Source organism: Sinohyriopsis cumingii, chromosome 14 (genome assembly GCF_028554795.1).
Source record: "Sinohyriopsis cumingii isolate HCF-2022 chromosome 14, ASM2855479v2, whole genome shotgun sequence".
Taxonomy (NCBI): domain Eukaryota; kingdom Metazoa; phylum Mollusca; class Bivalvia; order Unionida; family Unionidae; genus Sinohyriopsis; species Sinohyriopsis cumingii.
Window position 1 is genome coordinate 97,296,303 of NC_142974.1, and position 25,220 is coordinate 97,321,522.

The window sequence follows — 25,220 nt, forward strand, 5'->3', positions numbered from 1 at the left end:
AGTGAGGCAGCTGTTAGTACCATTTTTATAAGTCTTTGATATGACTTGACCGGGTTTCGAACCCACGACCTCCCGTATCTGGGGCGGACGCTCTAACCACCAGGCCACCGGAGTGGTTACATACATACATACATACATACATACTCGCTAAATCAATATGCGCATTTACACAAACACAAGCAGAAACTTAGCTGGATATGCTAGAAAATCGAGAATGGAGTTCACAATGGGGCAGCATCTTTGTTGGCTTAATGTCTAAAACCAGTCTAAATACGGTAACCCGAGTGAAAATCTTCAATGTCCGTTTTCCATGTTGTTTGCGAAAATCAATCTTGGTGACACAGGAGCGATTCACGCCGACATTTGCAAATACGCTCTGAGAAAGACAAATCAATTTTTAATGAATGTAGGTCATGCTGATAACAAAAATCCTAAATATGTTAATGGTGTGTTGAAATCGCACGAGAAATATTAGACTCGTGTTTAAAAGCTATACAGATATAAATGACCTTAATGCATGTTCTTCAGTTAATGTATGCATCCGGCATCCATATCGGTTCACTCAATGTATAAATATTAGATAAAGTGCTATTTTAGTAGTTCCAATACAAAATAAATGTTTTTTCTACCTTATAACACTGACTGCATATAAATTTGTGTGATTTATTTGATAACCTGTACCAAATGTAAAAAGGAATATATTGGGCAATATTTCAACCAGTTTATAAGAGACTGAATAATTATCACTTTTATATAAATAAAAAAACATTGTATGATGCTTAGTTCTCCTCTAACATTTCAATACATTTTAATACAAATAACCATTCTTGACGTGATTTTTTTCTCTCATGCCAAATGACATTAAGCATTGAGAGATGACTAGACTTTTTAAAGAAAGTTACTGGTTTCATAGGTTAGATACTTTGTATCCCAATGGCCTTAATACCAAGGCATTGCATAAAATTGTATAAAATTTTAATAAAATAATTTATGTGCTGTTTATCCTTTTTAAATGTATGTAAATTGTATACATGACTGTTTGTCTCTACATTATTATTTCACTGATTCAGTTTTCATTAAAGATTCCTGCATCCTTTTGATCCTGTTAAATATAAAATTGTTATAATGATGCATATCATTTATGACGTTATGTCAGTGACGTAATTGTTACTTTAAATATAAAGAATTCGTCCATTTGTTCAAAACATGATGTGCCTGAAGAAGCATATGTAAATGCGAAATTAGTTGCACATATTTATTGGCGTTTGTGGTTTTTTTTTTTGTTTTTTTTTTGTATTTTAAAGTATATATATATCATTTTTATTATATCTTCCTATGTCCTGTTTATTTATGTATGTTTGTCTGTTTATTCATCTACAGGGCTGTATGTCATCCAACAATCCATTTTCTTAAATTTATTAATTTGATCTATATTTATATTTTCTATCTTTGTCTTTCCGGCTTTCTGTTTACATCAGCTAGTAAATATTTCAAATATCTATTTAGATCTTTAAAAAAATTAGCAATGTTGGGTTAATCCTAAGAGCTGATCGCTAGGTTGTAGTTTATAGATCACCACACTAAAAATAAATTTTAAAAAATATAAAAATTAGACGTATCTTTAATTGGTCAAGTTTGACAGGAACAATAATAAAATCTATCTCTGTCGCACACGCACGAGAGAGAGAGAGAGAGAGAGAGAGAGAGAGAGAGAGAGAGAGAGAGGGTGGGGGGATTTGTACGTAGCTGGTGCGTGAATAACCAGCAATAGGTAGAATGAAGAGTTGCACCATTACAGGGTTACCGGCCCTGTCGCTAAGGGCGCAGAAGACTTCACCTACCCGAGAACTTTTGTGTCGACTGTTTCAATTTAATAACAGGTATAAAGTGCTGTTCCCCTGGGAAGCCGTCCGTTTGTTTGCTTTTCACGCAAACAGCGACATACGTTGTTTGCAACAGATTCGTTGTGTGAATGTTATAAGTAACAGCTTTTGTTCAGATGTGTCCTTATAGAAGTTGTAACTGCTGAAAGTACAAGGTGAGTAACTTATAGTAGGTTAGATCTTTTATGTTTTCACAATACTCACGGTAGGTACTGTATTCGTGCCTATCGACATAATACTGTTTGTTTTTACGTTCCCTTGATTTGGCTAAAGATATTGGTACCTAGTATATCCATGCACACGAGATTAATGCAGAACGGTAGGTAAACAAATTTCATTACCTCTCTATATGTGATTCCAGTGTACTGAATATGATAAGAACTAATTGCTACTCTTTGATTTTATTTCTTTCTCATCGAATGAAAGGTTTGAAATGAATTGAAGATCAAAATTATTGCGCATGACCCATTTCTTTTCTACTCGTGTGCACACATAAACACACGCATTAATTAGTAGCTGGACTGGTATGTGGATAGAAAGACACACGAATGGGCAAAAATGCATATACATGGGTAGTAAGTAAAAAGTAAATAGATAAACATATGTTCAACTCTAAGAGAATTAAAAGCTGTGCAGTTCTCTCTCTCTCTCTCTCTCTCTCTCAAATTATAGAGATGTGTGCTTTATTTTATTCATGTTGCTTGATTTTCCATTCAGTGAACAACACGAAAAGTATCCTGCAGCACTTTCTGACAAATAATATGCCCAGAGTCAAGAAGCTATCAAAATACTATCTCCGAAGTTTATTGAGTTACTAAGTGATAGCAATATTTCCCAAAATAAACTTAATTATATAAATATTTTAATGAAAGAGAATTATTACATAGTAAAGAATAAAGTTTTAAAGATTTTTGTCGCATTTTGTCTTCAGAAACCTACTGGATCTAAGCTGGGCTACACGGTGGTTTTTCTTATAGACCGGTGGAATACAATCTGGGTTTAGATTCTAAATACACAACGGAGAAAGGTTTGTGCTTTTAATTGTCCGATTCCAGATGCAGAAATAATATTTTACATGATTCCAGGAAGGAATTTCAAAAACGACTAGATCAATATTATTTAATTAGTACTCGGTTTGAATTTAAACAGCTATGCGCTATCTTATCTAAACGATTGTGTGATACTTTAGTGTCATCGATTGATTGTAATTATGGCCGGAGCGTCAAACAAGAGACGCTGATTTTAATACAGTGGCACTGGGTTTGATTATCTATCAAATAAATGCAGGTTTTAAGTTTTATCTTAAACACCACAATTGCACATCGTGGAATTTTCAATTGCTGGTGCTGTTTGTGAGAAATGTATATGTCCATCACGTGACTGACATACTTGTTAACTATGCAACTGCGACATGAGCTCAGAATCGACTTAACAACTGAGCCAGTCTTACATGTAAATTGTCATTCCACCCCACCTCCAACATGCTTCTATTTTTAATAGTGTTAAATTATATGAATGATGTTGTTGTTGTTGTTGTTGTGGGGTTTAACGCCATATTTCAGCACACGATAGGCTACGCATGGCGGCCAGTATTAATGGTGGAGGAAGAAGCCGGGAAAACCCCGGGAAGAACCACCGACCCACGAGAAGCTACTGGCAAGCTTTCTCACATACCCACATTGGCTGAATCCTAGACTCGAACCCACGCAGGGAGAGGTGAGATGGCAGTGATTCGTAACGGAGAGCGCTTTAGACCACTCGGCCACTCGGGGCCCCTGTTATGAATGAATGAATGAATGAATACCTTCTTAGCTAAAATCTGTGTTGTAATTTTGTATTTGTAGTAATTGTAAGGGAGAGGACTCGAATGTTGCAATAACGTTAATTTCCAGTTTATACATGCACAATCAACTGTTTGAATAGAATATATTTTTTAATACATTCTTCGTATTAATGTTGACTTTAACATTTTTACTCTGGTGTTTGCGATTCGCTAGAATCATTTGGAGGAACAAAAAGCGAGGATGTTGAGGGTTAATGAGATAAAAGTGGAAAATGAAATCATAACAAAAACAAAAATTCAGGAAACGGGATGGGGATATTCTTTTTTTAGGTAAGTGATTAGATATGTAGGTAATGATATAATGTCTTTTGAACCAAACGTATAGAAAGTTTAGTGGATAGGAGCTTATTACCTTTCACTTTCCACGCGTCATTCTGATCCAACCTTTTTCTTTAAACCAAACAATGCTGTTGCTTTCTGTCTATATTCCTTTTGGAGATAAGTCACGGAATGATGTCGAAAAGCGGGATCGTCTGTATGACAAGAGATTGGATGGATTAACTGTTGACATATAAATCTGAAGGAAAAAATATATCGTCTCATAGTACAAGATTAGCTCCCGATTATCGGTAGAAAGGGGCTCACTCTGAGTTTCTAATGATAAGTCTTTGAAAAAGATTAAGATTCCGGTCGTGGAAAGATAAAGACTTCAGGAGATGTTACTAATCAGTATACATTTTGGAAGTTTTCGGCAATTCTTTACAAACAAGCAAACTAACAGAAAATGTTTAAAAAAAGATAATTTGGAAGGAGTTGCTATGCTGCATAATAAAAACGTTATTGTATATAATGGAAAATAAAGTTTCATACCCCGTGAAAAAATATATTAAAATACTTTTTTAGGTTTACTTAATATGTTCCCGGCTTGTTGAACAAACTATGATAGCTGGCTGACTCATTTATACTAATATAAACATATATGATTAAACGTACATAAATATATGTGTTCAATAACTATTTTCGATTTTAATGTATGAATACTGCATAAGTCGTTTAGAAGTGCAATGCTACCCATGCATTTGCAATTGATTATTTGATTTTTCAGCCAATAAGCTATTACTCAAATGGTACATCTGAATATTTTATTCAATATCTTGTAAGAAAACTACATCTATTTCTCACTTACTTACTTCCTTTTTGAAAGGGATGATAAGAAAGACTGTTGATTCACGTCGGGTTTAGATCTCAAATCTTCCAAGACAATAGAGAATAATGAAGATTCATCTGTATTCTAATATCCTTGTCTGCCTATACATCCATTGATATGTATGTCTACCTTTCTGAATGCCTTCTATCTATCTATCTATCTATCTATCTATCTATCTATCTATCTATCTGTCTGTCTGTCTGTCTGTCTGTCTGTCATTTGCAGAGAAAATAGTCAAACTCTATAAATAAAAATATTACATCATTGGTAAATGTTAGGATTTTATTGCTTATTTTGCGCAGTTTTTCAGAGGATTTGTTGCTTGAAACGGTTAAATAATAAGTCCTTGTACTGTTGTACGAGTCTCTTTGTTTTCTAAACGGAAAATGTATCTACAAGACAGAAATACGTGTACAGTTTTAAAATACATATTCGAAGACCTTTCGCAACCAAAGCCGCGGACCTGAAGGAAAACAACATCTGAAATGTACATGTTTGCAGCCCTAAAGAAAGCGACATTCTGACCTAGTATATTAGTACCGGGATTACAGTAGCCGTGTCCAACTTGACAGAAACCTGGCAAAGATCCGTTTTGGCGTTAAGACCATGTAACAGAGAGGTTTGAAGTATGACTAAAGGAAGCATTGTGTTTTGCTGGGAGTTCATATGATATTCCGAAACAATGATGAACCAAGAATTATATAGCATGTGGTAATCGCGTATGTTTTATTGAGCTATTGTAACGATGAATGCAAAACAATTATCTAAAGAAAGACGCTAGCTGAACAAAATTAATCATTCTATATAGAATTCCTTGATTTATATTCATGGATAAATACATTGCTGATATATGGATTCAGTTCACTGTAAATATATAATACAGGTAGGTATTTATTTATTTGACATTTCATTTCAAGATATTTAGAGTTTGCTCGGTTTGTTGTTCTACGGCATTGCTAGACAAGAAGGTTGTTTAGTGCCCAGGTAATTGGAGTAAAATGCCTTGTCCATGGACACACCATGGTAGACAACCACAGACAACCATTTATTTGGCTCAGTTTCTTGTTTTACGACACAGCAACACAACATGGCAGTTTAGTGCTAAGTCAGTTGTGTAAAGTACCTTGTTCAAAGATGCACCTTGGTAGCTGACCCAAACTGATTCGATGGTAGGAGTCGAACCAGCGCTCTTTTTGTCGCAAATCGGTCTCGCTAATCATTCCGATTCTGCGACTGTTGAATAGATGTTTCGGTGGATACATATAATAATAAATACTTACATGCATACACACATTCTTGCATGGCACTAGGACAGCTTGCAGAAAAGGTGAGTCTGTCCGGACAAAAGGGTCATTATGCATTAAAAATATGGAAGCAAAGTTTAAATTTGTTTGATCATGTTGCTAGTTTGATTCACACACAAAATGAGTTTCCGCTGGAAGCTAATTCAAATTATATAGGATGTGATGGCTACTAAGAAAACACGTTCAAGTAAATATACATAATACCATTTCCATCTGTGTAATATAAAGTGGATTGTTGTTTTGGAGAAAGCACAGCTCACTCAAGTATGCCTTATGAAGGACGAGTAGAATTCAGAAAGTATCATTCATTCGATATCATTATCCGACACTCGAGTAGACTTCAAAAAGTATCATTCAATCGATAGCATTATCCGACACTCGATACCAGAGTAATCAATAGACTTTGTTATAACACATGACACATGCCACCGCATGGATTTGTAAGCTATTATTACACACATTGTAGGTCTATACACTAGTATATCTAATGCTGGCATGTGCGTGTCTTCATACCTTTTACCTCCCCCACCCGCCTCACACACACACACACACACACACACACACACATATATATATATATATATATATATATATATATATATATATATATATATATATATATATATATATATATATATATATATACAAACGCACATAAAATGTACACATACGTGAAGATTATATTTTACTTGACATTTACTTGACCAAAATATTACTGATGCATCTGATGATTCTTGCAGTTCTAAATACGTGTGTTCGAATAAATTGTGCAATCTTCGTATTAGAGGATGAATTTCATTGTTTTACAAATTAACAATGTCGTAAGATCCTCCTTTCTATATGGCATTTTGTTCTAAGCAAATCTCCCCTGAGCTTTTTCTAGTTCAGGATGGTTTTTCATTAAAAATTAAATTAGTACAAGAGGTTTTGATCCATTATCAAACAAAAATACTTATGCAAACGCCTTTTTTCAATAATCAACCTATTAAAACCTCTTATTTGTACCTCTTGAAATAGTAAAACCTCTTAGTACCTCTCTTGACAGTAAAACCTCCATCTTAGTATCTCTCGTGACAGGAAAACCTCTTCTTAGTATCTCGCGTGATGTTAAAGCCTCTTATCAGGACCTATCATAATAGTGAAACCTCTTATTAAAAGAAACTATAGTAATAGCGTTTTGTATTGTTTTTTAATCAAGTTTTACGTAGATTCCTTACTGCATGGAGCTTTATTAGAACATAATTTTATATTAGTCTTAAAAGGAAAACTTTCTCCCGCTTTGAAATAACTTTGAAGCTCTCAGGTATTATCTGCATAATACGTGTCGCAAAGTACGTGACCGACTCGAGAGCTTAATTTTTTTAATGACAGTATTTGACAAAGGAAGCGGGATGAAACACTATATAATATTTTGTGTTAGTGGACTAGTGCAAATAAATCTGACTTGACTTGCACAAAGACGTTTTCTCAAAGATCAGAGCATAATACCGTTTTTTATTATGGGAGATAGATCTTCAGTTTAAATAAAAAAGATAGTTATACCGTTTGCACAAAGGATCCTTTTCTTTTGTTACCGGTAATACGCATACTATTACACCCCTATTTCTTTGTATAGCTTCAACTGGTTCCCCGGGTGGTCTAGTGGTCTGAAGCGCTCGCCTTTACAAACCACAGCCATCTCATTTCTGTCCTCTTGGATTTGAGTCTCGGCTCGGCCGATGTGGGTACGTTAGAAAGCTTGCCAGTATGCCAGTAACTTCCCGTGGATCGTTGATTCTTACCGGGGTTCTTCCGGGTCCTTTCTGCACTAGTTATACTGGCCGACATGTATAACCTATCTTGCGTAGAGTAATGGTGGTACAACCCAAAACAAAAACATAGCTTTTCTCTCTCTCTCTCTCTCTCTCTCTCTCTCTCTCTCTCCATGGAATGACGGCTTTTATTGTCACTTTCTGCACGTTATTGGCTATATCATGCCGAGGACATCGGCGGGGCAGGCCCTAGTCCTGACCAGATTGGGCCCGTTCGTATGTATTTAGCAACTTTAAAGGTACATCAGCATAATTCTGGCTATCTATACTGCCTAGTAAAGGATAATTAACAACAATGGCAAATTCAAGCAAGTTTCCACAATTTTTAGAAGGTCAAACCGCTCCAAAATAAAATTCAACCTTCTCAGAAGGACAAAGATTTAAAGGTAAAAATGATGATGATGATGATGATGAGAGAGAGAGAGAGAGAGAGAGAGAGAGAGAGAGAGAGAGAGCAAAGTAAGTATATATAACGGCAACCTTCCCCAAAACTTCAAGACCCTTACAGCTGAAACATCATAGCAGGATGCATCTCAGAGCAAATATGTAAACTCTATTTACGACACGCACTGCATTTTTGCTCCTTTAAGGTAACAAAACGTGTTTCTGCATGTTCTATTGTTGTCTTAGCGCAATGCAGTTGATAAAAAAATATTTTTTTTTACAATAACAGCAAAAAAGCTGTAGAATTTATTTTCACGGTGTGCTGGTCTTACGAAAGTGTAACATAGGTTTTTTTTCGGTTGAACAAAAGAAAGAAGGCCGACACAGGGGGGTGGCATCTTTCATCTATAGTTTATGTCTCACTGGACAGTTTATCTGTTGAATTTTTATCCGACAATGACCTATTGCAGAAAAATGAGAATAATATTACACTGAAGATACAAATAAAAACAAACCATTGATTTTTGTTGAAAGCATACATGTGAGATTTTGACTGCGGCAATCAAGTTAATTCCTGATGCAATTGATGGCTTATACATTGAACCAACACTGCCCACCAACCCCTAAATTTTACATTCATTTTTGACAGCAAAGAGCTATTCTGAATATTTTCTTGTGACAAGTTAGCTAAAAGAATCAATATGTGTATTATGCATGAATAAAGTTCACTAGTACTATAATAAATTAACATACTTTTCATCACCCCTCAACCATCTACATTTTTAGACATTTACCTCTGTAGCAGACACACGTCAATATGTAAGCCAAGTTAGCTGCTCATTTACAGCATAAGTTACGCATGCTCGTCTAACTGTGACAGGCAGTCACCAACAAGCCAACCTATTCCCCAAGCCTAACTCAAAGTAAATCTAAACCACATTACAGATTTAGCTTCTGTGTGAATTTATAAATGCTAGGCTTGCGATTATTAAATTCATGCCTTCTACCTTAAAAATTAGGGAGGTGTCAAAATACGAAACTATCCAGTGAGACCTTATGTACTGAAGCAGGATTGGCGGATAATAAGTCCACACAACGTCTTATTCGTGTGGTTTTGAGAACTACTGAATGTGATTAAGTGTAATGAATAATAGCTGTGCACATTTTGTTTCTTTGTTCATCACACGCAAATAGTTTGTTTGCAGACAAGTTGTGACTGACGGTAATGTACAGACGACCTATGAAAAATTTGGAAATTATTTTATCTTAGACCAAATAAATGACATTCAAAACCCGTATAGACTGTACTTTACCACATCTTATAGGTATTTGGATCGTAATAGCGATAGACTTGAAAGGTAATGTACATTGTAATTTCCATTTTATAAAATGAAGTGGGTAACAATGGCCGTATTAATCGGCACTTTATACTAGTCTTAGATTACATTACTATCGGAATATAGAGCCCAAAGTTATCAATTTGGTGTGGGTGAGATATTTTCTTTGCATAAAAGATCAAAACTGAGCAAATAAAAGTTTTCAATTGAAAGAAATCCGAGACAAAAATTGGCAATCCTGTGGCATTTCTACATGAAAAGAGTTAATGAGTGACATACTGGTGCAATTTCATTTCGAATTGGCTGCTACCTTAATACTGGCCATGTTGTTTTGCTTGTCATCGGTAATAAATTTAAGGGCACACTAGTTAACAAATTTATGTGATCATGTTATTAGAGACAGAGATATCTTTAGAAGAATACGGTTTTAGATCGGTATCAGAACATGCGATTTCAGACTTGCATCGCGCGGACATACATACTCTCTCTCTCTACACACACAATTTGTTTCTCGCCTGGACAACTTTTAAAGCTGTAGTAATATAACGTCACTTGCAAATATGTTTCGAGTTTTCGAATGATGCTGACGTAATTTTGGTGATGTAAATTAAGATGCCAGCAATTCTTTCAATAAAGATTCTTTGTATATTTTTTACAGGGTATAGTTTTACTTCCTTTCTTACAATCGATTACTAAAACATGATATGTTGAGTGACTCTAGCTTTAAGACAGTCTTATTAAGGGATGGACTGGAAGGAGGGGTTTATTAATGGAGGGGTTGGGAGGAAGATTGTTTTAACACAGTGTTATGAATATTTATATTTTCCGTAACTCCTGGTACATGATTTTATCTAGTTTTTATAATTTGTATTCATGGCTGTAAATTGTACAGAATATCTTAAGTTCGTTTCGTTTACGTAACCTGAGACTGATATTACACAGGATTTAAGTAGATGCTTACGTATGTGTTGACAATTAATAATAATAACATTAATAATAAGACTTAATGGCGCCTTTGAATTAATTTCTCATTGACGGATGGGATTTCAATGTTTCTTGAAGAATTCAGTAACTTCCCATTGGTTGGACTAGGTCACATGAATAGGAAAGTTCGATGCAGAATGAGTAGTGTGATCTGTCACGTGAGGTATATTGTGAAATAAGAGTCGTAATATTAGGTTATATAAGGAGAGAACTGATGAAACAGATTCATTCAGATTTGGAGTCATTCTTATTTACTGTGTTCCTGTGGTAAGTCTGCAGGCGTGTTTATGTTGTACTTATATGTTATTCGAGAGGAAAAATATATGTTTGAACTCATCAGAGGAAATATAAAGTGCTCATTATTTGGACTTTACAATAATATTATTCTGGAACTGTTGTGAATTATTAGAAGGAGTTCTGAACGACGCCATATTGACAACGCCACGATTCTTGGCAAACCAGTACATTTCCGGTTGTTTAATTTAAACAGACCTTTTTATTCATTTAGGACTTAGAACTTTATCAGGATGATTCTGGAACCACATCATAATACCGTAAGTTCCTCTCGCATTTTCATGTATGACTTTGATGATTAAATTCTTGTTAAGTTTTACAAAACGTGTTGACCACTGCGGTGTCCTAGTGGTTAGAGCGTCCGCCTCGGATGCGGGAGGTCGTGGGTTCGATCCCCAGTCGAGTCATACCAAAGGCTTATAAAAATGGTACTAACAGCTGCCTCGCTTGGCGCTCAGCATTAAGAGTTAGTGTTAGGACTGGTCGGCCTGGTGTCAGGATAATGTGACTGGGTGTGACATCATGCTACATATCTGCGGCATGATGCCCCAGTGCTAGACATCACTATAAACTGTTACACTGCAGACATCGTAGCGATGTGACTGAAAAATTGTTAAAGCTACGTTAAAAATCCAAATCACACACACACCCATACGCCCCCCCCCCCACCTCACACACAACTTGTTAGTTTTGCTTCTTTCTGTTACCTAGTTTGTGACCATATAGTCATAACACACAGTCTAATTAATGGAGGGGCTGGAAGGAAGATGGCCTTATTAATGGAGGGACTGGGAGAAAAATGATTTTAACATAGTATTATCAATGGTGGGATTGGGAGGAAGATGCATGGACGAGTGGATGGGCGCACAATCCAAATTATTATATACAAATATATTGACATTTATGCATGTACTTATTTATGTTTGTAAAGATATTTTGATATTTTACTTTAATTACAATAATGACATTTTACAAGGTTTTATACAACAACCGGGACGTTTCCTTGTGAGCCTATACTAAGTAAAATGGAACACCATATATTAATCCAATAAAACAGCCTATACTGAGTAAAATGGAACACCATCTATTAATCCAATAAAATAGCCTATACTGAGTAAAATGGAACACCATCTATTAATCCAATAAAACAGCCTATACTAAGTAAAATGGAACACCACCTATTAATCCAATAAAACAGCCTATACTGAGTAAAATGGAACACCATCTATTAATCCAATAAAACAGCCTATACTAAGTAAAATGGAACACCATCTATTAATCCAATAAAACAGCCTCCAGACATGTATTGGTATTGATTGTTGGTGGCAGCTGTTCATAAAATGTTGAAATCATTACAGACAAGTCTGTCGGCAACACGTCAGCACACATACCTACCATTTTTACACAGTTATTTGTCGCACATGTTGATTAGTAACAACAATTTACACCATGGCACCACGTAATAGAAATGGTCTTGTCGTGCTAGTTTTAACGTTATGCAGCGATCGGCTATAACATGATGTCATGTAATATAAATGTTCTAACGTGCAGTGTTGAATGTTATGTCACGACGGGTTATACCATGATACCATAAAAATAGAAATATTTTTTATCGTGCAGTGTTTAAAGTTATGCCACGAAGGGTTATAATGTGATACAATTGAAACAATTTTTATTGTGCAATGTTTAGCGTTATGCCACTCATGGAGAAACTCTTTTTACTCTTGTAATTTGTGTATGTTTATTTGGCACCCCAAGAAGATAGTTCTAAGTAAAATATTTATTGATGTTATTAGCAGTTAGATCTGTTGCCACGAAGAAAAAAATATAGCTCAGTATGTGTGTACCCAGGGGCCTACCAAAAGTATTTGGCACCCGGTGCGGATCCTTCCTCTGGCACTCCCACAAATAAGTTTAAAATGTCAACACAGAAAAATATATTATGTTCGCAAGCAGATTTTTAAACAGTACGGTGCTGTCATATCAAATTTGAAATAACTTTTACTTTGGCAAATTTTTCACTTGGTTTGAAAACTTGTACTGGTATTTCAACTCTCCCGATGTCATCCTCCCCCTTTTTGGCTGTCATCCGGGGCGGACCGTCCCCCTCGCAACCCCATTAGTACGTCACTGTGTGTATCTTTGCCCCATCATCCCCGTGATAATTTTCACAGAACAGAAGAAGTAAAAATATCAGTCAATCTCCCTGTCTTTATCCCCCTCTCTATCTTTCTCTCAAGAAATGGTTAACTGCTGTCATTGTGTAAAGACTATCACCGTCCACGCACGTAAGAATACTAGAGAAATCATGAGCAGACGATTGCTGGTTCATGTCACCTTATATTCAAACCCAACAGAGGAAAATATATAGTTCATATCATTGTAGTTTAATACAGTTCTGTATTTACACACAATCGTGTAAATGGTTACAAAGTGTAGTATATATCAGCAAGGACTTGCTATACAGCGACTTCCACGCAGAGAAAACACGTGGATTATGGTTTATGGTTTTTCGTAGGGGCAAACAAAATACCTTTGATGTGTCGATACAGACGTATGTACTCACTGAGTGAAGCCATTTAATGTTGTTTTTCCGTCACACACACACACACACACACACACACATATATAGGGGGGTGTTGGGGGTGTATAAAACGGCTTTTTGTTAGACACGATATTTGGACATAAACTCTTTTGAAACGCACTGTAGGACATGCTACGTTGAGCATCGTGTTCAAAATTGTTTCACAAAAATGCTGTTGAGGGTGTAAAAGATGATTGGGTATAATTTTTTCCTGAATTGCAAATGCCCATATTATTTGAACGTCGAAGGTTATAAGTTGTTTGTTCTGACACAATGGGAGTGAGTTATTATATAACGGTCTTTGAATATCAAGCGAACTGATCCATTTTTTTTATACCATCTTTATCGAGCTAGGACTATTTAGACTTTCTTTAAAACTAAACATTCCACACAAACATTTTTATGATATGGCGGCATGCTATTTAAGTTTCAGTATAGTGTTTATAAAGCATGACATATGTTAGCCATATTGGAATTAAGTGGATATAGGTCGATATTGGAATTACGTGGATGTAGGTCGATAGCGTACTTCAAGATTTATATACCATTTTTTCCTTTAAAATAGTACTTAGCATAATAGTTTGAATTTTTTAAAATATATATTCATATTTTCATGATTTCCTTCACAATTAAATTTATATGCGTATGCATGGCTATGCAAAATGTACTGAGCCACAATAGATTGTTTCTTGCAAATACGATTGGTACATAAGCACGATAATGATGGTACATATGCAAGACCAAAGGACTAAGATAAGGCTAGGATTTAAGTTGAATGTATAATGAATGTTACAGAATTAGTCCAAATGCATGATGAAGTCAATCCTTTTTATTTACATGCTTGTTTATTATTTTATGTATTGTATTAGGCTCATGTTATGTATATCTATATTGTGTTTTTAACTTTTGCCCGTGACTGTAGATTGTAAGGGTCATTTTGTAAGCAACATATTACATAGCTTACGTTTGTAAATATTGTGGATAGAAGCTTAAGATAATATTTGCAAACTTGTTTACTTGGATTTTAGTTCAGGAGACTGATTTTTCCTTTGGAAATTCCTGATCTACTTGATATTTGTCATGTTCTTTACTAAACTTTAAGTAAAAGACCTGACTATGTTTGCAACTTCTTCTTAGACTTTTGACCCTCATCCTGGTTTGTATACAAAGGTAGTGATAAACAGAATTATTCATTCCTATTTTAAGACCTGTCTGTTTGAACCAATTTTGTTTTTAAAATTTGCATTCAGGCATGCTTTGAGAGGATTTATTTTTTAAAATTATTTATTGGAACTACAAATTGTTCATATACATTTGGACTAAATCATTATTGTGGGATTATTGTGAATTAATTCAAGGATATTCTGGACTGTTGACATAGTAGCACATTCAATGTTACTGGTTCAGACAGACAGATCTTACAATATTTAGAGATAAGCTTGACACCACAATTTCAATTGACTCGTCGTCACCATACAGTTGGGAAACAGAATTTGAGCGGCAACCATTAGCAGCATTTGAACCTGTCTCTATGGATTTCGTACGTACAATCCTGATGAAGAGTGCACCAAATTCATGTGAACTTGATCCAATTCCAACATCATTGCTGCTTGAGTGCTTAGATCCAGTATTGCCTTCACTAACTGATGTTATTAATACCTCTCTCCCATCTGGGGAATTCCCATCATTTTTCAAAACTGCCATTGTAAAGCCTCTAGACCATAACGATTTAAAGAACTACCGCCCAGTTTATAATCTCCCTTTCATATAAAAAATCTTAGAAAAGGTTGTTCTATCCCAGCTTGTATCTCATCTAAATTCAAAGAGTCTTTTTAACAATGTACAATCTGCATATCGCCCTTGCCACAGTACTGAAACTACTCTTCTGAAAGTAGTTAATGACATTCTCTCTGCGTTGGACAGCGGAAAGATTACAGTCCTCACCCTCTTTGATTTGTCTGCAGCATTTGACACAATAGACCATGATATATTACTTCACCATCTCCAGCATGTATTTGGCATTCATGATACAGCCTTACTGTGGTTCAAGTCCTACTTGGTCAACAGGACACAAATTGTATCTGCAAATGGAATACACTCCAGCCCATTTGATCTATGTTGTGGTGTTCCACAGGGGTCTGTTCTTGGACCTATTCTCTTCATTCTGTGCACTCAGTCGCTCTCAAGTGTCATAGATCATCATCCAGTGTCTCACCAACTGTATGCCTATGACACCCAAATATACAAATCTAGCCAACCAACTGAAGTTGATGCTATCATCCAAGGTGTAGAGAGGTGCATTTCTGATGTGAAATCATGGATGACTTGTAACAAGCTGCAGATGAATGATGATAAAACTGAGGCCATTCTGATCACAACACAAAGACTTTCTCATTCACACCCTTTACCTCAAACAATAAATGTCAGCAACACCAACATTAAAGTCACAAAATCAGGACGAAATCTAGGTGTTACTCTGGACAGTACACTCACATTGCACCAACATGTCATGAACATATGCAAGGCTGCATATCTTGAGCTGAGACGCATCAGCTCAATTCACAAATATCTTTCAGTTGATGATACTAAAACACTTGTGTGTTCATTAGTACTTTCAAGACTGGACTATTGTAACTCAATTTTGTCTGGTTCATCTCAATATTTACTCCAGAAACTTCAAAAAGTTCAAAACACAGCTGCTCGGATCATACTTAGAGTACCACGATCAGAGCACACCTCCCCGCTGATCTGTACCCTACACTAGCTGTCCATTCGATTCAGAATCAAACACAAAATTTGTTCTCTGTGCTACGTTTCACTGTCGGACTATAGTCCAGCATACCTATCCGACCTCACCCATGTATACACACAAGCAAGATACTTACGCTCCTCTTCTGACAATCGTATACTCATTATTCCCACCATGAAAACAAAGTCATATGGACAGCATTCTTTTGCATACCAGGGCCCAGCAACGTGGAATGAATTGCCCACTGAACTTCGACACAAAGACACAGTGATCACATTCAAGAGGCTCTCAAAACTCACTTTTTTCGATTGCAAGAACAAACTTAAAGACCTAATAATGTTTCCTACCTGAAATATTCTCAGCATGTTTTTTTAATTTTTTAAAAATGTTTGTCTAATTTCATGGTGTTTATTTTTGTAATAATATTATTATATGTTTTTTATCTTATAGGTGTTGTCTAATGTTGTAAAGCGCTTAGAGCTTCTAAAGATTAGGAGCTATACAAAGTCCTCATCATTATTATTATTATTACTGACACCAGCAAATTCAATACTGGATATCATTCGGAACAATCTAAAGTTTTGGAATCGTGATAAAACTTGTAGAACTTTTTTTCAGATTTAAGTCACAATACTGTAAGATCTTGTTAAATTTTCACTTGTTATTATTAAGGAACTACATTATTATTGATTTTTAATAAATTTGTTGGTTTCGTTTTTTCGTATACATGGTTTAAGACCATAAAGTTATAAAAGTCTTGTCTGCACACACCTGGTACTATATTACAATACTATCTTATATACAGCCACTGTCCATCGTGTGTATAGAATATTACAATTTACGTCGTTTTACTTTACATATTTTTCAGACTGTGTAAAAACATAGTGCTATGAGTAAGAAAAAGGATGAGGATCAGCCGCCCCCGGCAATGGGCCCTGGGAGCAAAATTTCCGCTCTTTCTGCGCCCCTTAGACGATTCATTAAAAAGGAGGGAAAGAATGTTATTTTGAATTTCTCAACCGCAAGCATGAAGTCCTTGCCGCTTGAAATTTGGAAAAATGAGGAAATCATGCAAAATGCGACTCAGCTTCTAGCGGAGAACAATAGACTGAAGAAATTCCCAAAGTCAGTTTCAGACTTAGAAGTCTTGGAATTATTGACTCTTCAAAATAATGTGCTATCGTCATTGCCTGGTAGCGTGGGGAAAATGAAAAAGTTGCATACGATTCACGCAGAGTGTAATTCTCTTAAGAGTCTTCCAGCCACTCTAAACAAAGCTCCAGAACTGAAGTTCGTGTACGCATCTAAGAACAAAATTAAATCCCTTCCAAAGACAATAAGTAAATCAGCATCACTTGAGTTGCTCGACGTTTCATACAATGTTATAAAGTCCGTGAAAAAGAATGTGTACGAACTGAAAGCAAGGCTTAATCTGCAAGGGAACCGTCTCGTAGAATTACCAGATGCTAATGTCAAAGGTCCAGCATTAAGATGGCTTGATGTCTCACATAATCAAATTTCAGCGATACCGGATAACATCAACAACGTTATGACTCTAACACATCTCGATTTGTCATACAACGAGCTGGAAGACCTTCCGCGGGAACTAGGACTTTTGAAATATCTTCATTATCTAAACGTGTCCCATAACAAGATTGCATCATTTCCAGATGAGATGTGTACACTGGAATACGCTCTGACATTCCTCCATGCCAGCGGGAACCAAATCAAGGCACTTCCGAAAGATATTCATAAGCTCCATCGTCTTCAGGTTCTTGAGGCAGGGGACAACGCTATAGAAACTCTCCCACAAGACTTCTACGAACTCAAAGCGCTGAAGACGCTCGACCTGTCGGGAAATAAACTCCAGAGTGCTCAAGGTATCAGCAAGTTGAAGACAGTGGAGAGTCTTAGCCTTGCCAGAAACGCGCTTCAAGATCTTCCTGAGGAGATCTCTCAGCTGAAATCTCTAGTGTCCCTTGATGTGTCGGGAAACCAGATTAAATATATTCCCGAATCAATCGGCAAGATCACCACTTTAAAGAAATTATTGGTGGCAAACAACAAGATCAGTCAAATACCAGATGCCCTTGGGTTAGAACAACTTCTGCATGTACTGGATGTGTCGGGAAACAGAATCCAGGGTCTTCCACAGGACTTAAAAAGACTTCGTAGTTTGGAGTCTCTGTCCATCGCACGCAATCAGGTTTCTGCCATACCCAAGTCTTTGGAGTCTTTGCGGTTTTTACTCCATCTGGATGTATCAGGCAATACTCTGACGGACTTCATCATACCAAAATCTCTGACTTCCATTAATGTGTCCGACAATCCCATCTATCTCCCATCCGCAGACCCGAAGTCGATACTCTGTGTTCTAGGAGAGAAAGAGTATGCTGCGAAGATGGTATTTCTTGATGCTTCGAAAACCAAGCTGGATGAAATTCCTCCTCAAATGTGTAGGATGAAGCTCCTAAAAACCCTTCACCTATCTCACAACCATCTGAAATCCATATCCGAAGAGTTTTGCAAACTTAGAATGCTGGAAGAGTTAGATCTCAGCGACAACGATATCCCAAGTCTTCCAGACGCCATCAGCAACCTTACCAATCTAAAGAGACTCGACGTGTCACAAAACAGGATTGCCGAGTTCCCAACCGGGTTGACCAAGCTTCACCAGCTGGAAACTCTGAACATCTCCTTCAATAACCTCGTTGAACTCCCAGAGAACTTTGGCGAGCTGAATAAATTGATCCATCTCAATCTGTCCAACAATGAGCTTATGACCTTACCGGAGGACAGATGGGATGTATTAGCGTCCATGACGGAGCTGAATGTGTGTAAAAATCACATCAACACCGTCCCAATGGATTTGCCGTACCTTTACAGGATCAGAATCCTTCGAGCTGCGAGTAACGATCTAACGTCAATCCCTGGTGATATAGTGAAGATGACCAGTTTGGAAATTCTTGATCTATCTGACAATCTCCTAGAAATCCTTCCAGAGAGTCTATGCAAACTTTCAGCGCTCCTGGAGCTCAACGTTTCAGACAACAAAATCAAGCAGTTCCCTAGTAAGATGGAACAGTTACGCCAGCGTGCCAACGTGAACATGGAAGGACAATCGTCGTACAAACAACGTGAGCCTCCAGACTTCCTTCAAACCGGAGAAGCCCAGACTGACCATGGGTCGCCTAAGTCATCGAAAAAAAGCGAACATAAAGCAGAGTAATCATTGACACATCTGGTGTAGCATAGTTCGAAGAAGAATTTTCATGAAAAGTGTCGCTGTGCTGAATATACAGTTAAATTTCGATAGGTATTCTCTGGACGACAGCGAATACAAATGGAGATTAGGGTTAATTGTTGCTTTTATCTCAGAGACATGAGCACGAGGGTTCTATATTTTAAAGTGGAAATAACCACCGAAATAAAAGAATATAGACTTGAAGTGAGTAAGATGGTATAATTTTTAGACCATAAAACTAATCGGCAACAGTGCACAATTTCGAAACTGAAAGTAAACAGGTACATTTTCATGTAAGATACTTGAATGTACAATACTATCTGAAGATAACGGCCATGCTTGTCTTAAAACAAAGGATAACACGAGAGAAGAACACAAAACACACACATAATCTATCTTATATCTAAAGCGTTGTATTTTTAAAAGTCCTGAAATGTAATCGGCGATATGTAGAAAATCTCCTAAGTTTCACAGCTTGTAAAGATACGTGGAAGAACACAGTTCTACCTCTGTGTCCTTCTTGTTCGTGGCTACATACTGCCATTACATTCTATACGGCAACCTATCCAATGCGATTTCCGCTCATTCGCTCGTTTTAAAGTTTCTGCTGAAAAAGTCCAGGAACACTCATTTTGCGTTACATTACCAAAGATGCAGAAACTGAAAATGGGATTCCACATCTGGTTTAAAGGATTATAAGAATTACTAGGCAGACTGAAACAAGTATGGCTGCGGGAAAATTGTTAGTAATACTAATTTTATGATTGCTAAACATGGTTAAGTTGTTGATTCAAGAAGTGCAATTTTTGTCATTACATTCAGGTTCTGTGTATACTTGTAAGAAACTCGTACAAGAACGGATGGTTCATTCTACGTTAAAATAAAATAATAAATATCACACGAAAATAAACGTGGGAAGCGCGTGACTTTCGCTTTCTAGAACGAGTTTGAAAGTCAAACTGTAGAGTTACTCGTCTTTATAAAATCAGATATACTATTGCTGTGACGGAAAAACAAAATAAAGAAACATAAACGGTCTATACCGTACTAACTCATTTTCAGTGTTGCACTTAAGATCCCAAAGGTAGGGGGCACTGTGTCCCTTACCCTCATTTTTTTTTTGTAAAGAAAACAATAGTACATAATACACTAATACTACTATGCAAACGAGGTATTCTTGTTTGTTTTGACAGTTACGCCATCTTAACATTGTTGTTTGCACTGTATCATCATATTTTTCTTAGACACTTACATTATTGCAATGAAGTTTTATTATTTGGTCATTCAGCTCAGGACAATATTAACATATTTAATATCTGTCTAACCAGATATGAGCGGCACAATGGAATTTTCCATCCTGGTCGTGGTCTCATTTAACTTCCGTATACGCTCATTATCTACCCGTATTTATTGTAATAAATACTAATGTGTTCTGAACTACCCTTTTTTCCCCAAACTAACGGATCATGAATTAAATGACAAATTGCATATTTGCATAAATGTCGTCTCTTTGTGATTATTTAAACTACATAATAAACGAAACCTTCTTCACAGTAGAGGTGCCTTTACGTTATACTAACGGCAGCCAAATTATTTACTTTGCTACTCGATCGATTACCATAAACCTTAAATATCTTCATTGCCAGATATGTTGTTGTAAAGTAGATATTCTTTGCCAAGTTAGGTTTTATCATTTTTTGTGACTATGGTCATTGTAAGCGTTAACAAAGACATGGATAGATATCCACCAAAGAAAAACTGTAGGTGTGCTTTTTAGATGGTTTTTTTTTTGGACGAAAAATCGAACCGGGGGTAGCAATGGAGGTGGGGCGCACAGGGGCACTATTTGTTGAAATCAGGACAAAAATTGAGCCCGCGCTCAATGTGCAGCACTGGTAACCTGTTTTCATCATTTATTTTTTTTTTTAGATGTAGTACACGGTGTATTTCTATCAAAGATTATGGTATAAGGTAACAAATATGTGATTATATGTACTTTAAGCATGTTAAATTTTATGTATTCCATTTTGTAATCTATTAAATAATTTTTCCCCAGTTTTGTTTTCATGATACGGTCAAATAAAATGTATAAATTTAACACTACAAAACAAAAGAGGATTCTATAGAAGTCTCTCTACTGACTGCTGTTTTGATAACACATAATTAGCAGCAAGCAGCAATCACCCTGTAATGCATCTAAATCGACTGGAAACACTCTTCCGGTAACGAAGTCTTAGTATGACGTCTATGGACCTGCTGTTAAATACATCTGTTAAGTGGAGACAAAGGATTCTAGTGTATGAAAGGTATATTGTGAAAACGTTCGATTATTTAATTCTTGGGCCCTAGGTTAGATGGTTCCTTGGAGAGCTCATTTTTTCAGCCTTTTAAAAAGATACTGTCACCACCTGTGCAATTATGAGAACTCTCTCTCTCTCTCTCTCTCTCTCTCAGTAAGTTAAAGGTAATTATATATAGAGTTAATTACAGTGTTAGAGTTACACCTAGATAACTTACTTGTCAGAGTTACGTGCCTTGAACCAATGTTGGTCTTGGTTTTTATACATGACATTGTTGTCATATAAGGAAGCTCGACAGATTTTGTGGCTAAAATAAATTGTAAATTAACGAGAAGCAACAATCATTTTTTTAAAAAAACAACCCGAAAATCTCATTACTATTGTTTTTTTTTTTGATGAATCAGTATCTAACGCAGAGTGGTCCAAGTACAGGCCAGACGGCCAAATGTGACCCGCTGGTCATTTTGTTTTGTGCGGCCCGCGCTCATACAAAAAGTCAGTTCTATAATTATAGTATGATTGCTATTATATATATATATATAGTCTTGACATATACCATGTGACGCCAACAAAAATTACCCGGTACATATTTGGTCCATGAGGCCCACGTTTTGGAAGATGTTGGACAAACATGGTTTAGTACTATGATGTCCATTTTGTGTGAGAACAAATATAAGTGCGTTAGTTAACATATTAGCAATGACATGCTAGTCTTTCTAAAACGTTTCAAATACAAAAGTGAAACTTTCAAATAAAATTTGGGAGATATTTGAAGATAGAGATGTGCGCCAGCTGTTTTGCTTTATAATATTCGCTGTACCATTTCCCTCAGTATTGGTAAAATCTAGACAGTGGTCAATCTGGTCTGAGAGAAAGAAGCGAGATAATCAGCTGAGAGAGAGAGAGAGAGAGAGAGATTTAACGTAGCTTTAACAATTTTTCAGTCATATCGCTACGATGTCTGCAGTGTGGCAGTTTAAAGTGATGTCTAGCAATGGGGCATCATGCCGCAGACATGTAGCATGATGTCCCACCCAGTCACATTATCCTGACACCAGGTCGACCAGTCCTAACACTAACCTATTAATGCTGAGCGCCAAGCGAGGCAGCTAATAGTACCATTTTTGTAAGTCTTTGGTATGACTCGGCCAGGGATCGAACCCATGACCTCCCGCATCCGAGGCGGACGCTCTAACCACTGGGCCACCGGAGCGGTTAGGGAGAGAGAGAGAGAGAGAATATGGGGTGGGGTGGGGGTAGGTGCTGGTATGGATAACTTGCGGGCTCATTACCTACGAAATCATAAAAGGAGCCATTTGAACATAAACAATAAGCCACAAAATTATAGAGAATGTTGCAGTTTTGGCACGCTTATAATTATTCATGTCTTTCTGGCATGAACAATTCCTTGAGGTTTGTGCTATAAATCAGAGCAAGAATATTTTTTAAAGCTATCTGAAAGCCGTGATAATAAAAAAAAAAAAAATTCAAGACAATGCCCCAGACCGAACCACAAAAATCAAAGACACCCCACCTCCCAACGAATATCAAGGGTCAGTCCCCTACAACAATCTATGGCACTTTTAGTGTTGATCGATACTTTGGCGACACACAAAATAAAATAGATCTACAGTCACAGAACACGTCAGCAGAGCAATCAACACGCTTCATTTTATAAAAAGATTTAACTGAATACAGAAGAGCCTGGTGTTCCAGCGTATGATGCGACAGTATGTCCGTGTCTATAATGATCGCAGTTAACCGAGTTTTACTCAGGAGTTCATATAGTACTTGGACAGATCATAGATTCGATAAACGATTAGCCATTCTTCTTGAAAGGATTGTTGTTGTTGTTGTAGGGTTTAACGCCATTTTTCAGCACTTGATAGGCTATACATGGCGGCAGTACCGGATTTACCATGGTGCTTAGGTGTGCTTAAGCACAGGGCCCCGTTGGCCAATGGGCCACATCTTCCCGGCCAAAAAGAAAACAAACAATTACGATGAATTTTTCAAATGTTTTTCAAAAGTCAAAACGTCCAAATGTTTTTCCTAAAAGTTATAAAAGTGAAATTGGTCTGTAGTGTTTGGATCCAGTACTACCTGTGGCGGGTTTTCTGAGTGGTCTGATTAATTCCGGCTGAACCTGGCGTGGTGTCTTTGTGATTTTGTATTGCTTCTTGTATATCAGATGTAGTGATTGGGTCTGTTAGTATTGTCTGTGTTGTGTGCTGAGGATAGTTGATTTATATGTTTGGTTATGTAATGTTGTTCTTGTGTGAAGTATAGCCGGAGTAGATAGTTGTTTATAGAAATCTGCTAGTAAGTTGGCTTTTTGCTGCGAAGTATATGCGGTATGATTTATGAATCTGATTGTTATGTTGTATAGGAATGTTTGTGTGTGTCATTGTTTTTCATTGAGTGATGATATTAAAGTGGTGCCAAAATTTTCTAGTGTATTTTTTGTAAGTTCAGTCTAGTTTGTTGCATGTTTTTATCCAACCGTCTGTTTTAATTTTTGATATTATATTGTTAATTTCTTTTGTTAATTTATTACATATTGATTTTAAATTTGCATTATTCAGTTCCCAGAATCGAATCCAAACAACTGATATTACTGCTCCAGTTCTTTAATCCTAACAATGAGTAGACGATATGAAAGTGGTGCAAGTAAAAGAAAACTCCAAAAAGAACAAAAAGATGTAGTCAAACATTTAAAGCCAATCACATCATTTGACTTTGCATACCCGGGACAAACAAGTTCAACAGCAGATACAGAAGATTCAGATGCGTTACTTGGCATCCAGGAACATTTTTTAGTAACTCCAAGTACCAGTGGCACTCAGGAACCTTCGTTAGTAACTCCAGGTATCAGTGGCACCCAGGAACATTTGTCAGTAACTCCAAGTACAAGTAGATCCACAGACACGGAAGCTTCAGTTTCCCCCAACAAAGGTACAGAAGCTAGTGTTGGCTCTTCTACTGATTTCATTGTCAAGAATGATATAGGTTTAACGACCACATTGAGCAATGAAGAAATTTCATACTGGATTGAGAAAGGCCTTTTGGAACGTTAACACTGGGATAGACTTTTCACAACTTCGAAGCGAACCTACAAAAACCAAACTCGTTCATGCTCAAGAAGTGTATTCTTCTCCACTAAAATAAATGGAGAAATCTACCCTCGGGAATGGCTAGTATATTCTCCAACAGAAGGAAAAGTCTACTGTTTTGTGTGCAAACGTTTCTCAAAATTCTCTAAGAATGTTTCTTCAACTACAGCTCTAGCTTCTTCCGGATTTGATAACTGGTCTCATCCTCAAATTATTAAGAGCTATGAAAATTAAAAAAGTCAT

At 36.5% G+C, this 25,220-nt stretch overlaps 1 protein-coding gene across 2 annotated transcripts; it reads left to right on the forward strand.

Annotated features, from left to right (window-relative positions):
- The first annotated feature begins 1,837 nt into the window (after window positions 1-1,837).
- On the forward strand, window positions 1,838-21,620 carry LOC149784450 (uncharacterized). Of its 2 annotated transcripts, XM_089932526.1 has the most exons (3): window positions 1,838-2,038; window positions 2,815-2,910; window positions 17,189-21,620. In XM_089932526.1, the coding sequence occupies exon 3, from the start codon at window positions 17,210-17,212 to the stop codon at window positions 19,547-19,549; it is 2,340 nt and encodes a 779-aa protein (XP_089788652.1). In that variant the 5' UTR covers window positions 1,838-2,038; window positions 2,815-2,910; window positions 17,189-17,209; the 3' UTR covers window positions 19,550-21,620. The 2 variants fall into 2 exon arrangements, with proteins under 2 accessions (XP_089788652.1, XP_089788653.1); XM_089932527.1 differs by lacking the exon at window positions 2,815-2,910.
- The last annotated feature ends 3,600 nt before the right edge of the window (window positions 21,621-25,220 follow it).

Excerpts from the sequence above, each read along its gene's own strand:
- LOC149784450 (XM_089932526.1), top strand. The coding sequence starts at position 17,210 with ATGAGTAAGAAAAAGGATGAGGATCAGCCGCCCCCGGCAATGGGCCCT.